Genomic DNA, 23,017 nt, shown 5'->3' on the forward strand with positions numbered 1-23,017 from the left:
GAAACAGAAAGCAAAGTGATGTTTGCTTCTGTATATTTATAAGCTTCCTGTCTTCTCTTTTGCTGTTTAATGGCAGTTGGCAGATCGGTCATTGTAATAACACTCCCTCACCACCCTGCGCCAATCACCGCAACACCGAATTTGGTGTGAATGTGTCCTTAAAAGGCATGGCTGGATGGTGTTGAGGAGCATGGCTCTCACAGTGCTTCCTTGTCTCTCCAAGTGTGGCAGGTTCTTGTGGGTCAGGAAGATCCTCGCATCCTTCGTGGCAATTCGGCAAAAGTGCTACAGGTCTGTGATCTCTGAGCATCGTGACGTCCTTTCTTTAGCCCCGTCGACAATGCAGCAGGTCTTCCATAGTATAGACACCATGACCAACCTCAACGAAAGATTGAAAAGTTTGCCGCTAGTATGCGCTGTGCTTTCTGGAGTTCCTCAGACAAACAAAGCCAGTGGGCCACACATCAGTCCCAGGGCACTAAAGGTGGGACAGGCTGCAACCTGTCATCTGTTTCATTCCACACATCTTTTGTTCTGTTGGGTCCCATTCTGGCCTTAATCCCCTCTCTGTATTTGCCCTTGACTATCAGTTTCCTCTCTAGCTCCCTTTGAGCAGCCCTGATATAAATGCTGTCCTCACAGAGTGCCTTAGTTCATTATTCAATGAGAAGGAACCTCAGGATCATCCCGCACAGTCGTCCTGGACAGTAGCATTGGCAGAAACCACAGTTTGTATTGGCACAGAGATAACCAGGCGGGCCAGAGTCACCCCAGACCAATTACACCTGATAGCTTTTGAAACACATATGTCCAAAATAGGCCACTGCAACTTCAGTGAATGCACCACCGTTTAATTACAAATGCTCTTGGCACTAAGACGAACATTAACAGCATCACGATGCCTGGCACAGCGCACACACAGATGGCAGACATCAACATCAGCGTGAAATTCAACTATACATCCAACAAAAACTATACCCAATAAACCATAATATTAGGACAGGCAGTAGGAGACTACAGCTTACTGTCCATGCTCACAGCGGGGGACAGTGGGACTTGCTGAGTGCTGAACACTGAAATGATTTCATTATGGTCAAACAATTCAGTCAGCTCTCTTTCAAACGAGAGCAGGGACATCACCGCCCATAACCCTGAGGCCAGTGCCTCTCCGACAGTTGAAAAGAGTGCGGCTTGTTATGAATCAAGTGACGAGGGCTTGATTTTTTTCGGAAATGTATAAATGCCTTGTCGCCAAAAGAATTTGACCGAGGCCAGGAAGCAGCAGCCCCCTACCTCTCAGGGGGGCTGTGGTTCAGTAGGTGGAGTGGCTGTTCACCCATTGGAGGGTCGGTGGGTCGATTGTCAGCCCCTGCAGTCTGCATGTCATGAATAATGAACGAATGCTGACTTGTGTCGTAAAGCTCTTCGAGTGGCTGCTCAGACCGAGAAAGCACTACATAAAAACGGCCAATTTACCGTTACATGTCTGCCTTAAGGCGAATGTTCAGTTCCACAATCTGCCTTGTCGGATACATCATTCCATCAGTAACTTCAGGTCCGAGTCCTTATAGTCCGGTGGCATAATGAAATTACCGTTACGGAGGTGATAAAAGCGCCACATTTTGCATGGTGTTTCCTTAGGGTCTATAGTGTAAATTTGGCCTAGGAGCCCTCAGAAAAAAAAAGCAATATTAGCAGTATATCAATATCAATGAAATATGCTTAAAACACAGTGATTTTCAAGTTCCTGCACAAGATAAAGTATTCAAATGAATCCCAAAGTGAACATTTTATAGTTTTATTTATGTGTATGAACTTTTACATTACTAAAGCTTCAATACATGACAAGTATTGAAAAAGTATAATCTTTATTGGCCCTGTAATTGATAATTATGAGTCGTTATAGGTGCATTTGCAAAGAGGTGAGCAGTCTTGCCAGCCCATAGAGCCCCATTGTGAACCCGGAAATGTTGAGTACACCAAAGTTTTATATTAGAAATGTACAGTGCGGGTCCCCAGTATTAACAAACTGCTGGTTGCTAACTTGTATATGTTGGGCAATTTGCATAATTAGCATTATTAGCATTAATTAGCATTAGCCTATATGGGCAATATTTCAGCAACTGCTTGGCCGATTTGGACAATATTGGAGTGGTTTTGGGGGTTATTAAGGATGCTGAATCTATTTCTGTCATTTTCAAAATTCAAAATGACAATTTAAACCAAAAGTGGCCATATTTCGACTCCCGGTGGACCGATTTTTATTAATTTTGAGTCGATTTTGAGGTTATTTATATGCTTAATACATTGGACCTGCATTTCAGAATCAATAGAGCACAATGTCACTGGTGTGAATGTTGAGACCTAATTTTTCTTCAAATTGCTTCAGTATTGCTTGCGTTTTTTGGCTGCTCAATTTTGTGTGATTGTCACTGTGGTAACTGCATCAGGCAGAATACTGGCTGGATGGAAAGATGGACAAAACAGAGCTTTTTATATTTGGATCATATCATCTCAATGCAAGTAAGTTGATCAAATAGAAGCAAATAACAGTGATTACAGTATGTATGTAGTGCATACATAAAGTCTGTGTAAAGCAAATTTAGCCATTTTCTTCAAAACACATTAAACAGGTCATAAATGTATTTCCTTAAAACATGTACAAAGCCATTCAACCATTTAGAATTTAATTTTGGAGCTAGGCTCACAAACTGTGTTTCACGATTTCTGTGTTCAGGATTCAATGGGTGGGTCAGAAAATCATGGCCGCATTACGTAACACGGACATGATTTGCACAAACCCGGCCCTGCTGCGGAAGCCATATAAATACATTCAGCGCATTAGTTTCGGAGGTTTTTCCGCTCACTCTCGAGTCATAGCATCTCTTAGAATAGTTTGCAGCTAGCTAACCAGTCAACTAGTCAGGCTGACAACCCGGGCCAGCTCGGACATAACGTGCACAGGCTCAGGTCAGGTAGGGTCGGGCTTGATTATTAGGCCAGATCTAAGCTCTAAGTGTAAGTGTGTGCTTATGTATGTTATAAATATTGTACATTTGGGCAACTAAAAGCATTTTGCTGAAGGTGCAAATCCTGAAAGTGATTTTACATCGTGCATCCTGTCATGCCCATGTAATGTTAGCAAATGTTATTGCATTTAATCATGACATGATTTGGCCTCATTCCCTGAGCAGAGTCCATCTGACAGCACAGTGATAATCTACAGGTAATATTTTATGTGCACCAATATAGGGTTTTATGTTGGTGTGTAATGTAAAACATGGACTGTGAGGAACGAGGCTGAGCACTATCAGTGTCTGACTCAGAGTCAGTTTCTGGCTCGGATGGCTCAAACAGGTCGGGCTGGGTCCGTCCGATGATGCTGCTAGCTTCCATTGTTACCGTAGGTTACGTCCTTGTACAGTACACGGAGGAGTATCCCCTCCCGCGCGTTGACGTGGTTCCAGCGCCTCTAACTGACACGCCCCCAGCGTTTCACAGCAGATAGAAGTGCTTGTTTTTCCATGATTTTCAGACCTAATTTTATATACTTGGCAATTGTTTTAATCTTTCAAATTTGGCTCAGTGGTCAATAACACATGTTTCTGTGGTATGACAAACTCATAACACAAATGTATTTCTGCTTTACACTGACCTTAATGTTACCACAGCTACCAAAAGAAGTTAGACTACTTTGCTTCATCACCCCAAACCTAATAGCGCACAAGTTCTGGCGAGCAAAAAGAGAGGGTGACTGGCTACTGCAACAACAACATGCCTTTAAGAGATGCTGCCCTATTTCTTTGCCGCTGGTCATCACAACTACTCAAGATTGATCACATGGCATCTGCGCGACATGCAGCACCTCCCTGCTACTGCCAAGGAAGACCTTCTCGCTGGAAGCCATGTGTGCTGCCACTCAGATGGTGCAGCTGCACTGAGTGGAGATATGTCTGGGGAGCAGACATGCATCAAGCAAGGGAAGGGAGCGAAAGGCATGTGGTGGTGGGGAACAAGAGAAGAATGGAGCTCTCAACCTTTTTATCTACGAGCTTGGCCTGGTCCCTGCATCCATCATCGGTAAGTATGGATGCCTCAGAAACAGTAACAAGTCTGTTCAGCGTCTTGAAATCCTTGTTCCCAATCCCCACCCACCACACGTTGCACTCGTTGATGCATTGCAGCCAATCTATCGCTTGGTGTGGCCATTGTAAGGCACTGTGGCTGATTTCGCAGCCAGAATGGGGCACCGGCTTGATCACTACATCACCCAAACATTTGTTATCTTAGACCGCTATGAGCAAGTCTCTGCCAAAGACCACGAGAGGCAGGGGCTGGGGGGAGCTCAATAGAGTACAACTGTCACTGAAAACCCCCCTACCTAGCCGCAATAAAGTGATGAAGGACAAGACAATTGAGTGGAGGGTAGGCGAGCTCCTTTGCACACAACATAGGAGAACACATCAAGATGGTTAGACAGTATTGTCACTCATGACAAAGCAGCCAGGCGTGGTGCTAAAACGGTCCACATTCTCAGCGACAACACTGATGTGTTTGTGCTCATGGTCTGTTGGTGCTGGAGGGTGGGTATCACATGTCACCTGCAGATGTAGAGGTGGCTATGCATGCTCCCTAGGGTGTGACACCACCTCCTATCCCGTTGGCAAAGGGCAGGTGTCCGCGCTCAAGGCCATGAGAGTAGTACCTGGTGACCTGCGTCACTTCATTGGACAGGAGGGAGCTACTGATTTGCAAATCACAGAGACAGTGAGGGTTTTTTTTCCTGGCTCTGTACAGCCGCAGGAAGTCTGCATCTCTGAATGTCGCCAGATATGACTTATACCAAAAGTGCAAAACCCCCCAGCACTGAAGACACTGCCTACAGAGCGCAACGTGCACCTCCATGGACGGCGTGCCCATCTACAGATGCTGCTTTGGAAACCAGCAGACCGCCCTGATCCACCAGCTGTGGACATCACCAAGTTTGGATGGAACAAGAAGGAAGGTGAGAAGGAAGGAAATCATCATGCCTGTCCTGGATGCAAGCCCCCTGTACCAGCTACTGCTTCTGCAATGGCTATGACAGTACATGTTGCACCCAGCTCACACACTCACAGCAAGAAGAGCAAGACGACAAAAATGAAGTCGAAGAAGAAGATGTTGATGATGAATATATGATTATATAGTGCAGAGAAGCAGAAGTACAAGGTGCTATTGCTTGATGAAAGTTTTCTAGTTTTCTGCTGTGATAATTTTGGGTATACTTCTGTTTTAAAATCTGTTCCAGGACTTTTGTGTTCTAACTGTAACTTGTATTATACTCCTTTCTCTGTATTATTTAGCCATAGTCATAGTTTGATATGGTACTTGCCTTTGTTACCTCCAATGTCACCTCAGAGTGTAATGTTATGTGAATTAAAATGTACATATTCTGCATCATTTGGATAATTGTGTTCATAAATATCCTGCAATTTATTTGTATAGATTCAGTGTCTAAAACATCTAAATTGACTCAAAATTAATCAAAACTGGGAGTTGAAATATGGTTTGAACTGCCATTTTGAATTTTGAAAATGTTGGATATTCCTGTCGGCATCAAATGTTGATACTTCATGGAGAGCACCTTGATCTATGCCACCCTCACAGAGGAAGCACTTGTGAATATCCAGTCGTTGCATTTCATCATTACATGGGCTTTCCCCCTCCAGATTCAACAGCAGTGCGTCTAGCTATGTACTGTCACACACAAATAGGATTTAATGTGATGTGATGCAGAACTAATGGCCAAACTATGAACTCAGTAGATGGCTAAATGAATAACCTAAAGTTGAATTAAAAAATAAAAGAGAAAACCCAAGATCTCTTAACATTTAAGCAATTTTTGCTGCCTTTTTTCTATAATTTCGCCTATATTATACAGGGCTTTTGAGGTTTTTTGGGGTCTAAGATGTCTTGGTACTCTATTTTACACTTATAATTTGGAAGATCTACTGGCCAGAGCACAAATTAACAAAAGGAAGCTTTTTTAGTGGTCTTAAATGGCCATTACCATGAAAGTTTGACTCGAGAGGAAAAAACAAAAAAACGTTTTTCTTGGATATTGTTTTGTGAGTGATTTGACACTAAATTTCAATATTTCAGCTGGGCTCCTAGGCTGAAATCATTCAGGAGGTCTTAAAGAAGCTTCATGTAAAATTTGGTGCTTTTATCACCTCGGTAACGGTAATATGTCATTTGTGCGCTAACCAACTGGACTATTACGGGTGAGGCTTTGCCCACAACATTCAACTTGCTTACTGCCCAACTAAGCAACAGCCTTTTTCTTCTTTCTCTCCTTGAGCCCTTTAATTATGAGATCAGTGCAATCAGTAACTGAGACAGTGGAAGACCGCTTCCCTCAGTAGTGTAGTCACTCATTTCAAGCTGCTTGTTGAACGTGACTGATAGAAACACATTTTTTTTTTTTTTTGGCTTGCGTTTGCTGAAGTAGAGCATTCAGTGTGTGAATTCAGCATGACCTACTGCACTTGATCAGGAGCTCCATCAGACATGTTCTCTTGTCACAGATGTTGTTGGATTTCCATAAATCCAGCATATCTCTGTGACTCCTTCATGAAACAGGTAGGGTCCTGTACATCCTCAGTGCTGGGCCACACTCAACCTGGACACTTCAGTAAATGCAGTTCATATTCAGTGTGGGCACTGAAATGTTTATGTCTGCATCTTTGAGTGGGTGGCCACATGTGCTACCTGTGCCCTGGTGGTTGCCACACCGGAAGAAGGGCTGAGTCATTAGCTGCGTTCATGTCGTTACTGCTTGCCACTTATTGAGGAGAAACTGTTGCAGGAGCAGGCGGATTCCCAAGTGTCTCCACTAGTGCCCAACAAGGCTGAGGTCAGGTGATTGTGGAGGAAAGTGCACCTACAGCCAGGACCCCCATGGTCCCAAAATAGCTTCTACAAAGCTCTTTAGAATCCTGCAGTCCACAGAACAATGTGGGAACTGGAGCTGTGTTCTCCTCCTCCTCCTCGTCCCATAATGTGTTTTTGCAACAAATTTAAGAAAACTACTTTGTTTTGCCATGATTTTTATCTTAACCTGCATTAAAGAAAATAGAAAATAGCCGCCTGTTCCTTAGTGAAAAACATGAGGGTGAAAGAGGAGCGGCTGCTCACAGTCTGCCGTTTGCAAACTTTAACTTTGTTATGTTGTATAATGACAAATGATCCCCTTCGACCTTGGACCTTGATTCCCTGAGTTGCTCCTTCACACTGACATGTAAGAGGTCCAGGATTTAATTTTCTCTCATAGGCAACAATTAACTTTTGGTGTGAATATGTAAACTGTTCAAATCTGCCATGCTAAGTTCTGTACTTACTGCACACAGGCCGCAGCGGCAACAATAGTAGTATAGTTAAAGGAGGACAAAGAAAACTGAAGCCACCAACTCCTGAGCTGAGTATTGAAATCCTGTTTTTTCAATAGAAGGCCACCAGATGGTGATACAGAGCCGAGAGGAAAAGTCAATGAAGTGCGACGCCATTAATCTAATGTAGTGGATCAAACAGGAATATACAAGAAAACTAAATTATTTAATTAAAAGTGTGATGCTTTAATCAAAAGGCTCTTTGTGTTGCATGTCGGAGTGCACAGAGACACACAGACCCAGTGACCTCTGACCTCGAGGAGGAGGAGTGTCAAGAGAGACGAGGAACAGCACTGAGGAGTACGTCTCATCATCAGCACGTCCATCATCGCAGAGAAGTAGCAAATATCCATCTTCGTGCGTCCTGGCTGAGAGCTGATGCAGATTTAATTCTTAATTGATTTTTGCTTTCATTGATCTAACTGAATTATTCACCTTTATGCGTTTTTGAATAATTTCTTCAATAACATTCATTCATTCACACATTTTCGTCTTGTTTGTGTTCCACTCAGTCCATCATAGAAATCGGGTGACCAGAAGACTGCCATGATATGCATGTTCTTTACAAGTGGGTGTAAACTTTTGACCTCAGTTGTATGTTTAGTGGTCCTCATCCATCATCCAATAAACATCTTGAAACAAGTCGTTTTTCTTCCATGGCAGAGACGGAGCTTATTGTAATGGTGATTTTTTTTACCTGATTCATTTTGTGTGATTAATTTTCCTCCTAATTAATTAATCAGTTGATTAATTATTCAGTGGAGTTGCTGGCCCATCTACTGGGTGATTAATAACATTTCACACATGTAGTGAGAATGCTACAGAAGCACAGGTAAATCCCCGATGATGCTATCATTAAAGTATGGCAGCATGTACTTGTGTTTGAACTAACAATTCTAAATGTGTCACCAATCTGAAATAAGCAACACTTGTACTCTAAGATTCAGTGAATAGTATCGCCAGAGCCTTAAGCTTATAAAATCTTAAAGGGAGATCATGTGGTAGAAAAATTATGTTGATGTTGAAACCTGCACAAGCAGATTGCTTAACAGAGCAGGCAGAACAGGTTACCAAGTGGTTCATGGGACAAAAATGTTTGGAGGACTGGCAAGTCATGATGTGTTCTTGTGCCTTCTCATGCAGACAGTTTTCAGATTAAAACGTTGGGGTTAGATAACGTCTGAATATGGTCTGTGATTTCACTGATCTAATATGACAGGTAAAAAGGCTTTTAATGTCCTGACTGAAGAAAAAAAAAGCTCCATCAATTAAATCAAATTAGCCCAAACAGTGCTAAACTGATAAAAGAAAATGAAAAATAAAAACAAAAGTGCCAAAAAACATAGTGTGATTGATAAAAAGGAAAGAACAGAGATATATAGCTGTTTTGTTGTTCTCCATCTGTTTTGATTACTTTTCTTGTTTTTTACTGGTTGCAATGTTTTCTCTGCTTCTGTTTTCCAGCATCATGACGTATAGCATGTGCAAATATACCAAGGCTTCATGTCCACTTTACATCATAAACAAACCTGGAGCAACTGCTCTCTGGTTGGTGAATAATTAACAGCCATGGATCCTGACACTTTATCTGCTTTATGCAATGGCTTTAAAACATTAATTTGGTCTCAATTAAGTCCAGATCAGAAGTAAACACTTCTTCCACACTCATTTCATTTGAACGTTGGCCAGAAGACTTTTATTTTTAAACTGAAACAGATACAGACTATTGTAAATAGAGGGTCAATGAAACAAATGTTATTATTTGTGTTATCATAATAATAATAATAAAAAAGAACTTGACGTCATGGCCAGTCACAGAACAAATGAGCTCTTTGAATGTAACCCTGTTATTTGTGTAGGTTGAAGGCTGGCAGTGTGTTTCCTGCTCCGATCGATCTACCCGACATGTTTTCTGGGTAAGGTGATATAATGTGAGAAGGAGGTAGGGAGTGCTGTAAAGGGAACATTCGTGGAGGGACGCGCTGGTGATGTCAGAGCCGTATATGCATGCGTCATTCCTGTACTTAAAGCGCACTGAACGCTGATTGGCTTATTTGTGGAAAGTTAACGCCCCGTTCTCACGGGTTTCCGCCTTTTTGGTACAAGTATCGGTGCGGAACGAACCACTGGTGACGGGAAGGGATAACTGTATTCAGCCTTTTTAAATGTAGCCTATTGTTCGTTTGCAAAGCAGAAAATAACAGTTAGATAACTTCAGATGCGGGCTGTTCGCTTTTAATATTATATAGGCAGTTTGAAGTGTTTCCGTGAGCTCGCTAAAGCATTCCGGACTCGCCCATCGTTGGCCACCCCCTCAGTGCCGGTGTAGCGTGATGTAACTTGTGCCGGCTTTTTGTGGACTTCAAACACACACACGAAAAACCGAAGAGTCCTGCGAGGACGGAACGTTCTCAAGCTTTGTTCCGGTCAATGGCCCGGTGTGGTCGGTACAGGTAATAGACAGCGGCCTCAACTAATTTTACACTTTTTCATTTGTCGGACTCGGTGAAGAATGAATCCAGCTCGTCGCTGTTCGGCTCTATTCGGACAGCTATGTGCGTCTTCGCGGGGGGGACCGACAGCCAGGAGGTCCTTCTCACCGGGAGCTGTGTCAGCCCCGGCGGGGACACGGCAGTGTCACCCCGGTGTGGTCGCGGGAGGAGGAGGAGGAGGAGGAGGAGGGGGAGTCAAGGGGACTTCGAGCGGTGCACCCACCGCTGGGGCGGCAGCAGGTACTGTACACGTCACTTTTCACCCAGTGTTCAACAAGTCAGACTTTAACTCGAGTCGGCCTTTCTACCTAGTTAAACACTGCGCTTACTCATCCGTCTGACGTGTCACTTTCCAAACAGAGGTGGTTTCTAAAGCAGGCCTCGTCATCCTCAAACTATCAACGTAGTGGTATTACTTACGTAATAAGTTTCCTTGTCGGGTTTTACCATGTGGAGGCTCCAGAGAGTCCAAAGCTGTCCAGTTGTTTTGTGGACTGACAGTGTTGTAAATTTACGTTCACCTCAGCTGTAAACCGGGCTGAGTCAGACAAACAGTCTTCATCCCATGTGTGAGGCTGCTGATGTGACGGACCTGTGACCTCTGGCCCCTGTGCAGCACATGGAGCCATCTCAGTCTCAATATAAACAATATACACCTGAAACAAGTGGTTGAGGGTCGTGAGGGTGGGTCAGTATTTGTGTACAGCCCAGAATAATTCCTTAAATGTGTAATTTCCTGGTCCGTTAGAGATCTTCTGAACAATAGGAACTAAAGCTCCATTTACTGCACAGCTCTGATACCTAAAATGGATATCAGCTTCCTTCTTCCTCCATCTGTCTGGTCCAGGATTTAATACATTGACAAAGTGCGCTGTATCTACCTATTATTTTCCATACGGATTCTTTTATTTCTCTTCCACTGTTGTTGTTTTTTTTGTGACAAACAGTACATATCTGAAAGATATAACAGAGAGAGAATAAAAACATTACTTCTCATATTCAAAGCCTGGAACCAGCCAGTGCTAGATACAGTAAATGTCATACAGTAGCACTGATTATGATGGACCTTTTCTGTCATTTAGTTGATAAAATGTCAGAAAGTGTTCATCACAGTTTCCCAGATCTGAAGATGACATTTCCATTTCCTTCCTAGCTCTACCTCCATTTACAGATACATAAAACAGAACAAATCCTCACTCCAAACCTAAAGCCAGCAAAGTAGTTTAGAGGATTAAAACTGTTCATCTGTTAACCCCCTATTGTTAATTAATTTTCAGTCAAATCTCTTGGTTAAATAATTGATTATAAACTCATCATTTTGAGCTGAGCTGAGGTCCATGTTGGCCAATAATTAGCATGTGTCCTGTACATGCTTATCTTTGGAGAGCAGAGCATCTACGAACAATAAAGTCTGTAACTTTACCCTACAGACCCATCAACCAATTACTCTGTTGCTTGGAGTTTCTATAGGTGGTGCTCTCTTCTTTATGTCTTCAGCCACGGTGGCTGACACTGCTCCCGATCACTAACCAGTTCTATTTATTGCCTCTCTGAAACTGGGTTACAGGATGTTCTTGATGTTCTCACTTGTAGCTCTTAAGCAGGCACCTCTGTCTAGTAATCTGTTTGAGCGGCCTCACTTTCCTTCCTGCCACTGCAAACCATGACACTGCATTTAGTCCTACATTAAAACTGCCGGGTGATCAGACGTGGTTAGAGTTCATCCTGGTGCTGAGGTGTTAATCATTTTCCTGGTTACTTTAAATGTAGGGAAAGGATTATGAGCCACCATCTTGTAATACAAAGGTTTTGTTGCCTTCAAATATAGGGTCATTTTGATGTTACTAGCAGACAGTTACTAGCAGATTTTTGCTTTATTTTTGCTTCTAAAATCAAATCTGCTTAACAGTTACAAATTCTTTCAGATCCCTTATAGAATCAACCAACAGAGCGTGTGTACTGGAGACTCCCGCCGACCAAGCCAGCTAACTTCTGGTTTAGCGCCCGGCTAACTTGAATGGGGATAAAATGATTTAACTGTAAAGGCTCCTCTAGACTTTCAAAATTTTATTGGTCGTATGGCTTAAATTCTGACCGTGAAACGAGTCATTTGTGGGGGTTGTGAGGCTCCAAAACAATTATCTACCGTTTTACAGGCACGTCTTTCACACTGTTGGCTTGTAGGAAAAAGTCTTTTTGGGCATCAGGGTTTGGCCACCCAAAAACTGTCTTCAAGGCCTGGTACTCTCTCTGGCACGCTTGATCTCGACATTCAGGCCGACCATCTTCTTTGCAGCAGAAGTTCCCGTCAAGTCAATCTTAATAAACCAGATATATACCATAGCAATATTTCTATGATAGGCCTATATTAGCCAATGATTTCGATCAATTGGTATGTATCTCTCCCTCTACTTACGAGCCGCATGATTCAGAGCTATTACATTATGTAAGCTGTGATGTGCATAATAGTTTACCTTGAACCTGCAATAATTGTTGTGGGTTTGTTTATCCTCATGGGTGCAGCAGAAACAGGTTAGCCTTGTTCAGCACAGGAACGACCTATGTACAATAGGTAAAAGGGGGGTTAATTGTGCTTCAACACGGTATTGAGTATTCAACCAGTGCTGGACTAAAAGGGAAGCTCCTCTTGTTTTTCACATCATTTGCATTTTGCAACGGAAACTGACAACTCTAGTTAATAGGAAACAGTTGCTAATTTGGAAATTCAGCAGACACAGAGCAACATTTTCATTAATTATGATCATTCATTTCATATCATGAATCATTTGTGTTTGTGTTAACCTGAAGAATGGAAGTCTGATATTTACACTCTTTGAGCTCTGTTTTTGGTCTCCATCAACTCATGAGAAAAACATCTGTCTCTTAAGCTGCTAAATGCTCCACTATGTTCACCAGCTATCCTCTAACTGCCTCCAAGGTTTAATGTAGGTTCATCACTACAAACGACTCCTCTCACATCTTCACATTGTCTTAACGTGTCATTTGATTCATGGTGATTATATAGATTGTTGCTGCTTTGAAGATCCTGATCCCTGAAATTGCCGTGACTCAATCAGCCAAACAGTTTCAGTCGAGACAACTTGTCTGTCTGTGTAACTGTAACACACAGTGTACTCACAGTGGTTATACAGAGCAGCGTTGTCTGCCCTTACAAAAGATCTGTTTCCATGGAAGGTCATTGGCTTGCAGAAAAAAGAAGTATTGTCAGGTATCTACAGCTGCTATGACCTGCCATTGTTGATGAGTGTCATTGAAAAAGGTGAAAGTGAGTCTGCTGCCTAAATGTTGTGAATGAGGAGAGGTTCTGCAAGGATATGATGAGATGGGAACCGGACCCAAAATGACACCCAACCATAATGGAGCAGCTCTCACCAGGTTGACATGTGTGTATTTTAGGAACCTTCACAAGGAAACAGGTCAGGTCTCTAGTCTCATGACTGTGGTCAGATCACAGCCGCACACATGCGCACACACACACACACCTGCATACTTGTGCACATTCCCAAATGGCCTTAAGCAGCAAAGTGGTGCCTTAAATTAGCCACTTTAATAGTTTCTGTGTTTGAGGCCTCTGGAGGCTCACACTCTTAATCTAACTCCTTTGACTCTTTACTGGCCCCCATCTCTAATGGGATTGGTCGGGCCCAGTTACATAAGCATCCAGTAAAGAAGCCAGGGGTCAAGGGAGAATGTATAGGATCAGTCAGGCCTGTTTAAGCTTCCATTCACAAGTTAAATCTCTCGAGGTTGCTTTGCAGTGTCCATACAACAGCACTCAAACTGAAACAGAAAACCTTTCTGATGACTGTGAATGAAGGCATATATTCAGATATTATGAACACATCTGCTCATTCAGACGTGGAAAACCATCAGTCAGAATTAGAGATGAGTAAGTAATGATTATTGAAGGTTTGTCCGTATCGTCCTGTATCACTGTGTCAGTCTGTCTTTGTTTCAGTGGAATTCAGCAGTTCCACAGACAGCTCAGTGTGTCATAAACGACAGATAAATACAGGACAGTCCCTCATTCATTTTCCACCCTGCATCACTTAATCTAATACGTGAGGAGACGCTGACCTGGAATTTGGTGTCTGGTGTGTGTGTGTGTGTGTGTGTGTGTGTGAGTGAGTGTGAGAGAGAGAGAGAGACCAGCACCACTCACCTTCTTATCTACAGCAGCTTGCTTGAGTAAAAGGAAAAAGTTTCAGGATGTTTTCAGAAAATGCAACTCAAACAGGAGATGCTGCATTTGTGAAGAATATTTTATCAGTGGATTAATCCACGTTCACTGTGCTAGTGATTATCTCTGGCAGCAGTACTAAACGACACTGCGTGTTCATGGTATAGTACAGGGGTGATTAATGTGTATATATTTTTTATCATCATCTCTGTTTCAGGCCTACAGTGATCTTTATATTCTCCGACATTAAAAATGCGAAGCCTACACACAGAATTGTAGTTCTGCATTGCTACTCTGTTTCTATTTATTGTGTTTATTCACACAAATGTGTTTTGTGGCTCCAGACAGATTTTTATGGAGAGGGACAGGGGCAAAAATGGCTCTTTTGATAGTAAAGGTTGCTGACCCCTGATATAAAAGGAATATGTCAACTGGTACAGAGTGGAACTGACATGTTTCTTGTAGTTTTACACAACACTAGAAGTCTATAGCACAGAGGAAGTAGACAACAATACTTATTAAGAGAACTCTTAATTGATGGTTTGGATCTTTTCACGCTGTTTAAAGAAGAAGAATATAGAATATAACCAGGGTTGTCTTGCTACTTGCTAGTGGCATTTTTTTAACTAGGACATACTGGCACTCCTAGCTGGAGGCGTATGAATGAGGAAGGACACATAAAGTAATGGGAATTCTTTCCCTTCCTCACAGTCCATTGCTGACTGTCATTCCAGTTCACTGAGTCTCTTCTGTGGATTGCCTACGCTGCAGATCTCTCATTCTGTGAGTCTGTAGTGTGTGTGTGTGTGTGTGTGTGTGTGTTTGAGTGTGTGTGTGTGGAGAAGGAGGGTATTCTTCAATAGGCCAGTCAGTGACGGAGGCACATCCTTGGTCTGGCTGCCACAGCAGACAGTCCCATGAGAGTCACACTGTGTGTCATCAGCTCCCACTCAGTGCAGCTGTGCAGACTGGGTGAAGGAACAAGAGCAGGGGGGACGACTGGCACGGCTCAAAGAAAGAGCGTTAGCGGGATAACCAGGGGATCAACTGAAAACTCTGTGTGTGTGTGTGTGTTTCCTCCATCTGCTCTGGTCAATGTGAGTATCTGTCAGCGTTGTGTGTTCTAGTTCAGTCTTGTCCTGTCACTGCTGTTCTCCTCTGATAGAACAGATAGAATGCAAGTTGATTGATGACTTTGTGGAACTGATCAGCGTCCAGACTTTTGGAATGCACAAGCTAACTATGTGTGAATAATGAAGTTGAAGGACCAGGACAATGACAGGCTTGTACATAATTAGGTTAGATGAAATCATCCCGCTGATTAAAGTCACAGGAAAGTAGCCTGACATATCGTATCATATTCTGCTCACTTTCAGCTCACTAGAAAACATTTACATGCTTTAATTATCACATACTGTTTTTTTGCTGCAACAGCTCTATTCACCCTCTGTCTGAATGCCCAATAGTCATACGCCATTATTCCATATTATCTTAAATTTTGCAACTCTGAGCTCAAAATTAAGTTATTTGTTGGGAAATATTTGTCGAACAGTGTGGCTCATCATCAACACAAAAATATGAAAAAAAATCCCAAAACACACTAAAGGAGGGCGTTAAGGCTCACGCTCCTCTGATTGGTCAGTTCTCACAGGCCTGAGCACGCAGCAGCCATCATATTTCTGTAAATGAAATATATATTATAATCTGGTGACTCGGTTTGCTGTTAAACAACAGATGGTGTAACTGCCATATGATTTTCATCATATGTATTATTTTATTCTCTCTGGTTAGATCATTATCAGAATCAGAATCTGCGCACCATGGTTGGTTTGATTATTATAATAGAATAACCCCACCCAGGTACTTAATAAATTAGACAACATCCTTACCAACACAGTATTCACACACACGCACCAAATACAAACCAAATAAACACCCATCTGCCCCTGGAGTCTGGCCCTCCTTTCTCTTCTTCACCTTCCTTTTTCCCTCAAAAGATTCTTCCAGTTCTTCGGTCAGCATCTCTCTTCACTACAGCTACTGTGATAGTGAAGAGAGTTCATTGGTCCTCCGGTCCCTCCCCCCTCCCTCTCTGTGCGTCTGAGACAGGCTTACGCTGTCTCTCAGCTCTCTAGAGGTCATTCTGTCACCAAGCGAGGGAGCGAGGGAGGAAGGGAGGGGGGTGAGAACTGATGATTCAGAGAGAGAGGGAGAGAGATGTACTGGTGGATGAGACAGATAAAGAATGAGTCACAATGTGGAGAGAGGGACCAAGCTATGGATAGGAAGAGGATAAAAGACAAGAGGCAGGAGTGAGTGACACACAGAGAGGTGGATTGTCCTGGTGCTCAGACGTTGGAGGAGGGAAGGAGGAAAGCTTTTGACCAGACATGGAGGCCACTGGTAAGACCTTTATACTACACAGCTGTATACAATACCTGGAGTAGTAGAGCAGAGGCAGGCAACAGTGAGGACGTGAAAAGGTGAAGGTGTAACTGTTACTGTTCAGACCTGGTGTCGACTCCGTCCTGTGTGTTCCCATCTCAAGTGGACAGGTACAGTACACCTGACACTTTGCCTCAGTGTGTCACCTGTACTGTACCTGTCCACCTACCTGACAGCCGTGTTTTGTGATCGGATCACTCAGACCACGTTTGTGAACACACTGGTGGAATTGTGGTTACTGGTTCAATAGTTGGATCTGATCACAAAAGGTATGACCCATGTTAGTGCCAGGTGTAACCTGATGGGTGTCCAGTTGTGATCGGCTCAGTCAGGATGGAGGTTGACTGAATGTGAACAGCCTGTTGGATAAGGCAAATATTAGGACCCGTGTGTATATGAACCATCAGACCATACAGTCGAACATCATAGGTTCTCCCTTACTGTTTAGTCCCTGTGGATGTGTAAGGCCAACACAGGCATTTGGGTTATTACAGTTCATCACTCTTCATCAATGTCACTGTCATCATATCATCATCTCTAGGATCCACATTGATTTGTTTAATTCCCATGGTTAGCCTGTATCACCATTTCCAGTGCACCTCCTTCCTAAACATTGAAACAGTGTGTATACAGTACACTCATGTTCCATATCTGTCAGGGTTTCCAAATCAGTCTCGGAGACATACGGATGCTTCTGATGGCTTAATTGCATTACATTTCTTTGCAGTAACAACTTGTTGGAGGTAGAGGGAGTCTGTGTTTCTGTCCCCCACACAGTCAGCTGCATTTCAAACATGACATCTTAGATGGTGTGTTGTCAGTGGCTTAAAGAGTACCCGTGAAATCCTGTGAAGCCAGAATTCCTGGCAGTCAATGGTTTATACACGCTTGTGTTGCGTTTCAGCTCCTATTCTCTTCCAGTTTGTTGTTCGTAAAGCAAGTGATAAGCCACAGGTATAAGTTACAACTTCTGTAACTAGCCAAAGTTAAGCGGGGCCAAACTCTCGCAACAGAGATTAGCAGTGAATCAGAAACAAATCACATTAACTTTATTGTATGCCTTGTTGGAAGAGAGGCAGTGAGAGACTGAGGGAGCTTTTTCTGTTTCATGACTCCTTTGTGATCTCTCCTCCCTCCTTCTGCTGACTGTTGTTATTCAGACTCAGTTGATTTGTATCAAGATGAATCACGTTGTAAAAATGACATAGAGATGATACATCAGCATAGAGCCCAGCCCGAAATGTCTGATTATCTTCTTCAAACTTCAAACAGAAACTAAATAAAAACTAAAAATGAATTTCAGTATAATGTGACTTTGTTGTAGACGGACAGACAGTTGAATGTCCAGTTGCTGTCCTCTCCTAAACTTGTATGTACTGGACCGTTTGGACTGTCAGCATGTTGCTGAGTGGTCTGAACAAATGTTTGTCAGTACGTTCTGAAACTTGAACTGTTCAAAATAACAAAAATAGCAACAAAACCTTTGTTCTGTCTACAGTAGTCTGTTGACATGTCTTTGTTTATGTTGGCAGTGAAGGTGCAGAGTCTTCTTAGTTCAGTGGTTTTCAGAAGAGAGCTGACACTGAAGCTTCAGAACACTGATAACCACAGAACACGTGGTGCCGCTCTTCAAGTCCAAAGGAAAAGTTGAATTCACAAGTTGTCCAAGTCAATACGCTCATTCAAACACTGACGGTCTTGATCTGGTATCACCGTTAATGTTACACCCTCTCACATTTCTCCTTTGTTTCCTCTCCATCAGTTTGTCCAATGGGTGGCAGCAGCAGTAGCAGTAGCAGGTTTTTTGGTACATTGGCCCAGTCCCTGAAAAGCGTCCCCCTAACAGAGCCAGACCTATACCTGGAGGAGAACCCAGACCAGGACCTGGACCAGGACCTGGCAGAGATTGACCCGGACCAGCTTCTCAGAGAATGCGAGGAAGCCTTGCAGAGACGTCCGGCCAGACCACACCGGGATCTGGTCTATCCCAACAGCATGGCACACTGCCACCACATGCGCAACCCACCCATACGGGTCATGCAGTGGAACATACTCGCACAAGGTAGAGATCTGTGGAGGACTCCAGTAACATGTAGAAGTTTAGAAGCTGCATTCAAATTCATTGACCAGACTGTCTACTAGAAGGATTGCGATAACATTCACTGTACCCAGTAGAATAGATGAACCCTGCTGAGTATGGCCTGCTCTGATTAAACAGTACATTTATTGTAGCCCACTGACTTCCTCTCTGGTTGGCCGGCGTTCCACAATGGCGATCAGATTTACTCTTATATAACATGATAAATAAGCCTCTTTTATAAGCCTCAGCTACTGGAAAAGTGAACAGGGCGTGGCAGTGTGATGACGATCTGCTATTAATCCCACCTACATTTAGCGGATGGCAGCTGCAGTGGAAAACAGAGTGGAGAAAAGAAAAAGCCTGTACCTTGTTGTAGGAAAAACAGCATTATTAGTGTATATTAGCACGCTACCATGCTACACACAGATATAAGCATTTTGCTAAAGTCAGTGCTGCACAGCCTCACAGAGCTAGCATGGCTGTGGACTCATCTTGTGTATCTCTCTCTCATTGTTTGCAGCTCTTGGTGAGGGGAAGGACGGCTTCGTCCGCTGTCCACTGGACGCTCTCAAGTGGCAGGAGAGGAAGTACTTGATCCTGGAGGAAATCCTTACCTACCGCCCAGACATTGTGTGTTTACAGGAAGTGGACCACTACTATGACACTTTTCAGCCAATCATGGCCAGCCTTGGTTACCAGGGCAGCTTCATGGCCAAACCTTGGTCTCCCTGTCTGGATGTAGAGCAGAATAACGGTCCTGATGGCTGCGCTCTGTTCTACCGCCGCTCACGCTTCTCCCTGCAGGCAACAGCTCACCTGCGGCTGTCGGCCATGATGCTGCCCACCAACCAGGTCGCCATCGTCCAGACGCTGAACTGCCAGGCAACGGGTCAGCAGTTGTGCGTGGCCGTCACTCACCTGAAAGCTCGTAGCGGCTGGGAGAGACTGCGGAGCGCACAGGGTGCCGACTTGCTGCAAAGTTTACGCAGTATTACATCCGGCAGAGGCGGCACCAGCCAGAGCCAGGCCATGCCAGGCAGCATCCCTTTAGTTGTGTGTGGGGACTTTAATGCAGAGCCCTCAGAGGATGTTTACCGACGCTTCAGCTCCTCCCCCCTCGGCCTGAACTCTGCATACAAGCTGCTGAGTTCTGACGGAGAGACAGAGCCAGCTTACACCACATGGAAGATCCGGCCCTCTGGAGAGAGCTGCAGCACTCTGGATTACATCTGGTACTCCCATGATGCTTTGAGTGTGGAGTGCCTGTTGGACATCCCCACAGAGGAGCAGATTGGCCCAGACCGCCTCCCCTCCTACCACTACCCCTCTGACCATTTATCACTGCTGTGTGACATCAAATTCAGGGATGAGTCCTATAGGTTGATGTAGACTGCTCATCACTCCGCCTGAACCAAAAGCAGAACTAAGTGAGTGGACCGCCTGTCCAAAAACAACACGTTCACTTTACGGTAAATCGGAGAGTAAAGACAACGTGACGTCACCACGAAGCCAGTAAACAGAGGGCCTGCATCACTTCCTGTAAGGATGCACGCATCTGAACAGGAACACCAGACATTGTGAAATCACAGCTGTTGAGTTTGGTCCACTGAGTTGTGAACAGCCGAGAGATTTCTGTGGTTATATATTGTTTCCAATACGTACATAAAACTATTAGCACTTATTGTTCTTAAATTATTCTTTATACTTTGTATCAGTTGGTGATGAGCAGCTGCTCCTGGAGTGTTTTAAACTAATTTATTTTGCATTGAATTAAACCTTGATGGTTCTTCAGTTTGACTTTGGTGACAGTGTGGTTGCTGTGACTACACTGAACATGAGGAGAGATGTTAACATATGAAATAAAGTCATTTTTAATCTTATTGTTGTAGCACTGTTTACTGATGATAAATTACGTAGGACTGATCAAGTGAAGACGGCTGTTAAAGAACACTTCACACACATTCTCTGTTTTCTGGTTTGTTCATTATTACATTATTTATTCAAACAGGGCTGGTTATTGAGAGCACGCTCTCTTTTGCAATGATGCCCACATATAAAAACTGTAAGAACACATTTGCAATGTATGAAAAGCAACAGAGATCACATAAACCTAAATAAATAAAAACAAATAAATGTATTTTTTCTATAGAAAAATGTCAGTTTTGCTTTTAAGGACATGTTCAGTTATTCAGTATGTTTCATCTAAAGCACAGCTTGTCATCCAGCCAGAACCCCAGGTGTTTATAAGAGGCAACTCTTTCAATGAGTGTCGCATTAAAAGTAGTGATATGTATTTCAGTTGAACTGTCAGTTTTCTAGAGAAAAGCATTCATTTTGTTTTGGCTGGGTTCAACAGTAATTCAACATCAAGTAATGTTTGCTGTAGAGAACCAAAATCAGCATTCAAGTTGCCTGGCCTACAGAGGGCAATGGTGTACATAAAACACTGTGGCCCTGGATGGATGAATTGTACTGTTTGTAACTTTTTCACCAAATGTGTTAATAAAGAGATGTGGGCCTAGAGTAGAACCCTGTGGCACACCTCCATCTACAGCCTTAAAACTTGACTGCCTGTCTTTTACCAATGACATCATTTGCAAACTGTCACAATTTTTCATCAAATCCAATCAATTTCAGGTGTTTCAAAAAACTTTGAGGACCAGCTGTAGTGGAGGTATTCAAATAAATTAATAAAAAGTGAAACAGTCATGCTTACTATCCATTGCACTGGTGATATTACTGAAGACGGGTGATGCTGCTGTCAGTACTGTGGCCCATCTGCAACCTGATTTATAAGAGTTCAATGTGGAGTGCTAACTTGACCGTTTGCCACTTCCTCTAACATTTAAACCAGACATGATAGTTTGGAAATGAGTTGATAAATATTCAGATCATTGGTCTGACCTCCTGTATACAATGGTTAGATGTAGGCTAAGTCCGAGTGAGCGCTCTCTGCTGTTTTTGGATCAAATTAACTAAGTTTTCATGATTTGTAAAATGCCTCTCTGAAGAGGTCCAAGAGTCAGGTTTGTTTGCTCAGCGAGGTGTATTATGGAGGGAGGTCTGACATTTTATGTATAAATATATAACCTGAAGAATTACCTCAGATATTCTCTCTGGCTGAGATAGTGGTAGAGCCTCAGTTTTTTTCAGAAAAATGATCAATGATCACATTGTATGTCAAATAATTGTCATATTTTTTATATCATATTTAGCAGCCCTAGTTTAGACAGTGGTCTTCAACTTTGCTTTAACAGTTAGTGTTTTTTCCTTTCCTGTTTCTACTTGACACTGTGCACAAAGCCAGTTCCATAAAGAAATGGTGTTCCAGTTCATCTGGGCTGCTCAGAGTCCGGAACTCAACCAGATCCAACACCCAGACCACCATCTGGGAACGCAGTCTCATCAGTGAGCATGGCAGACGGACTTGGCAGCTGAATGGAGAAACAATCCAGCAGCCAGGTTCCAACATCTGGGGGAAAGCCAGAAGAACCTTGAAAAGTCAAAGAGCTGTCTGCCAGATGTTCCACTCATGTTAATAATAAACTATCTTTGTAGGAGTGCATAACAACCTTACATCAGAGAGCATGTCCTTTCCTTTCAGGCAGCATCAGATTGCAGCTAGTGTTGACAGATCCATGTACCTCCCGTTAGCCTCTCATTAACTCTTATCAACCTAGAAGCATCATTCAGTGCAACACATGGTTTGTTAAATTAGTGTTTGGCTCTTAATATGCTCATGTTTTAGCCATCTGCAGTTGTTTTCTAAATGCCACATAATGTCACTGTGGTGTGTGTGTTGAGCTTGAGGTCGCTGTCAGTACACTGCGATACTATTTTTTCAATACAAATAATGAGTTTAACAGTGAGTGAAAGGTTGACCCTTTGAAGAGTGTCCCTGAATGTCAGAGCATCTCAGTATTCGGTTTGTCCCACTCCATGCACTCGAGCTGCATGGTTTCCACAAGTGAGTACAAAACCTGCTGACTCATGTTATCCCGGCATGATGTGACACGTGTTTCACAAAGCTTGTGATGTCACAGAGTGTGTGTTGGGATGTCACAGCAGAGTAATGGAGTTTATGCTGCTCAGTGCAGCCAGGACTGCACAGACCAAACAACCTCTCCATAAACTGTGCACAACACAGGAGGGCCGCCTCCTCAGGTCAAAACTCTGCTGTCCACTAACATCTGAAGGAGAAAAATCATTCCTTTGAGGACAACAATGTGAACATCTTGGCCCAAAAAGAGAGATGGTTTGAAAGAGGAGTAAAAAAATTCCATCTATATCAAACTGGAACCTCCGTCTTTGCACAGAGGTGGCCTATGACATTACTGTCACTCACCTGCAATGCAGCACTGAGTTCCCTCAC

At 43.2% G+C, this 23,017-nt stretch overlaps 1 protein-coding gene across 4 annotated transcripts; it reads left to right on the forward strand.

Moving 5' to 3' along the window:
* The first annotated feature begins 9,546 nt into the window (after positions 1-9,546).
* Positions 9,547-21,207, forward strand: nocta (nocturnin a). 4 transcript variants are annotated; one of them, XM_030396273.1, is made up of 3 exons: positions 9,547-10,159; positions 18,328-18,627; positions 19,166-21,207. In XM_030396273.1, the coding sequence occupies exons 1-3, from the start codon at positions 9,940-9,942 to the stop codon at positions 20,032-20,034; spliced, it is 1,389 nt and encodes a 462-aa protein (XP_030252133.1). In that variant the 5' UTR covers positions 9,547-9,939; the 3' UTR covers positions 20,035-21,207. The 4 variants fall into 4 exon arrangements, with proteins under 4 accessions (XP_030252133.1, XP_030252136.1, XP_030252134.1 ...); XM_030396276.1 differs by lacking the exon at positions 9,547-10,159 and adding an exon at positions 14,445-15,217; XM_030396274.1 differs by lacking the exon at positions 9,547-10,159 and adding an exon at positions 15,924-16,523.
* The last annotated feature ends 1,810 nt before the right edge of the window (positions 21,208-23,017 follow it).

This window comes from Sparus aurata, chromosome 18 (genome assembly GCF_900880675.1).
Source record: "Sparus aurata chromosome 18, fSpaAur1.1, whole genome shotgun sequence".
In the NCBI taxonomy this organism is placed as follows: domain Eukaryota; kingdom Metazoa; phylum Chordata; class Actinopteri; order Spariformes; family Sparidae; genus Sparus; species Sparus aurata.

Coding starts and splice junctions, on each gene's coding strand:
- nocta (XM_030396273.1), top strand. CDS start 9,940: ATGAATCCAGCTCGTCGCTGTTCGGCTCTATTCGGACAGCTATGTGCG. Junction 10,160..18,327: donor CACCGCTGGGGCGGCAGCAG/GTACTGTACACG, acceptor CCTCTCCATCAG/TTTGTCCAATGGGTGGCAGC. Junction 18,628..19,165: donor GTGGAACATACTCGCACAAG/GTAGAGATCTGT, acceptor CATTGTTTGCAG/CTCTTGGTGAGGGGAAGGAC.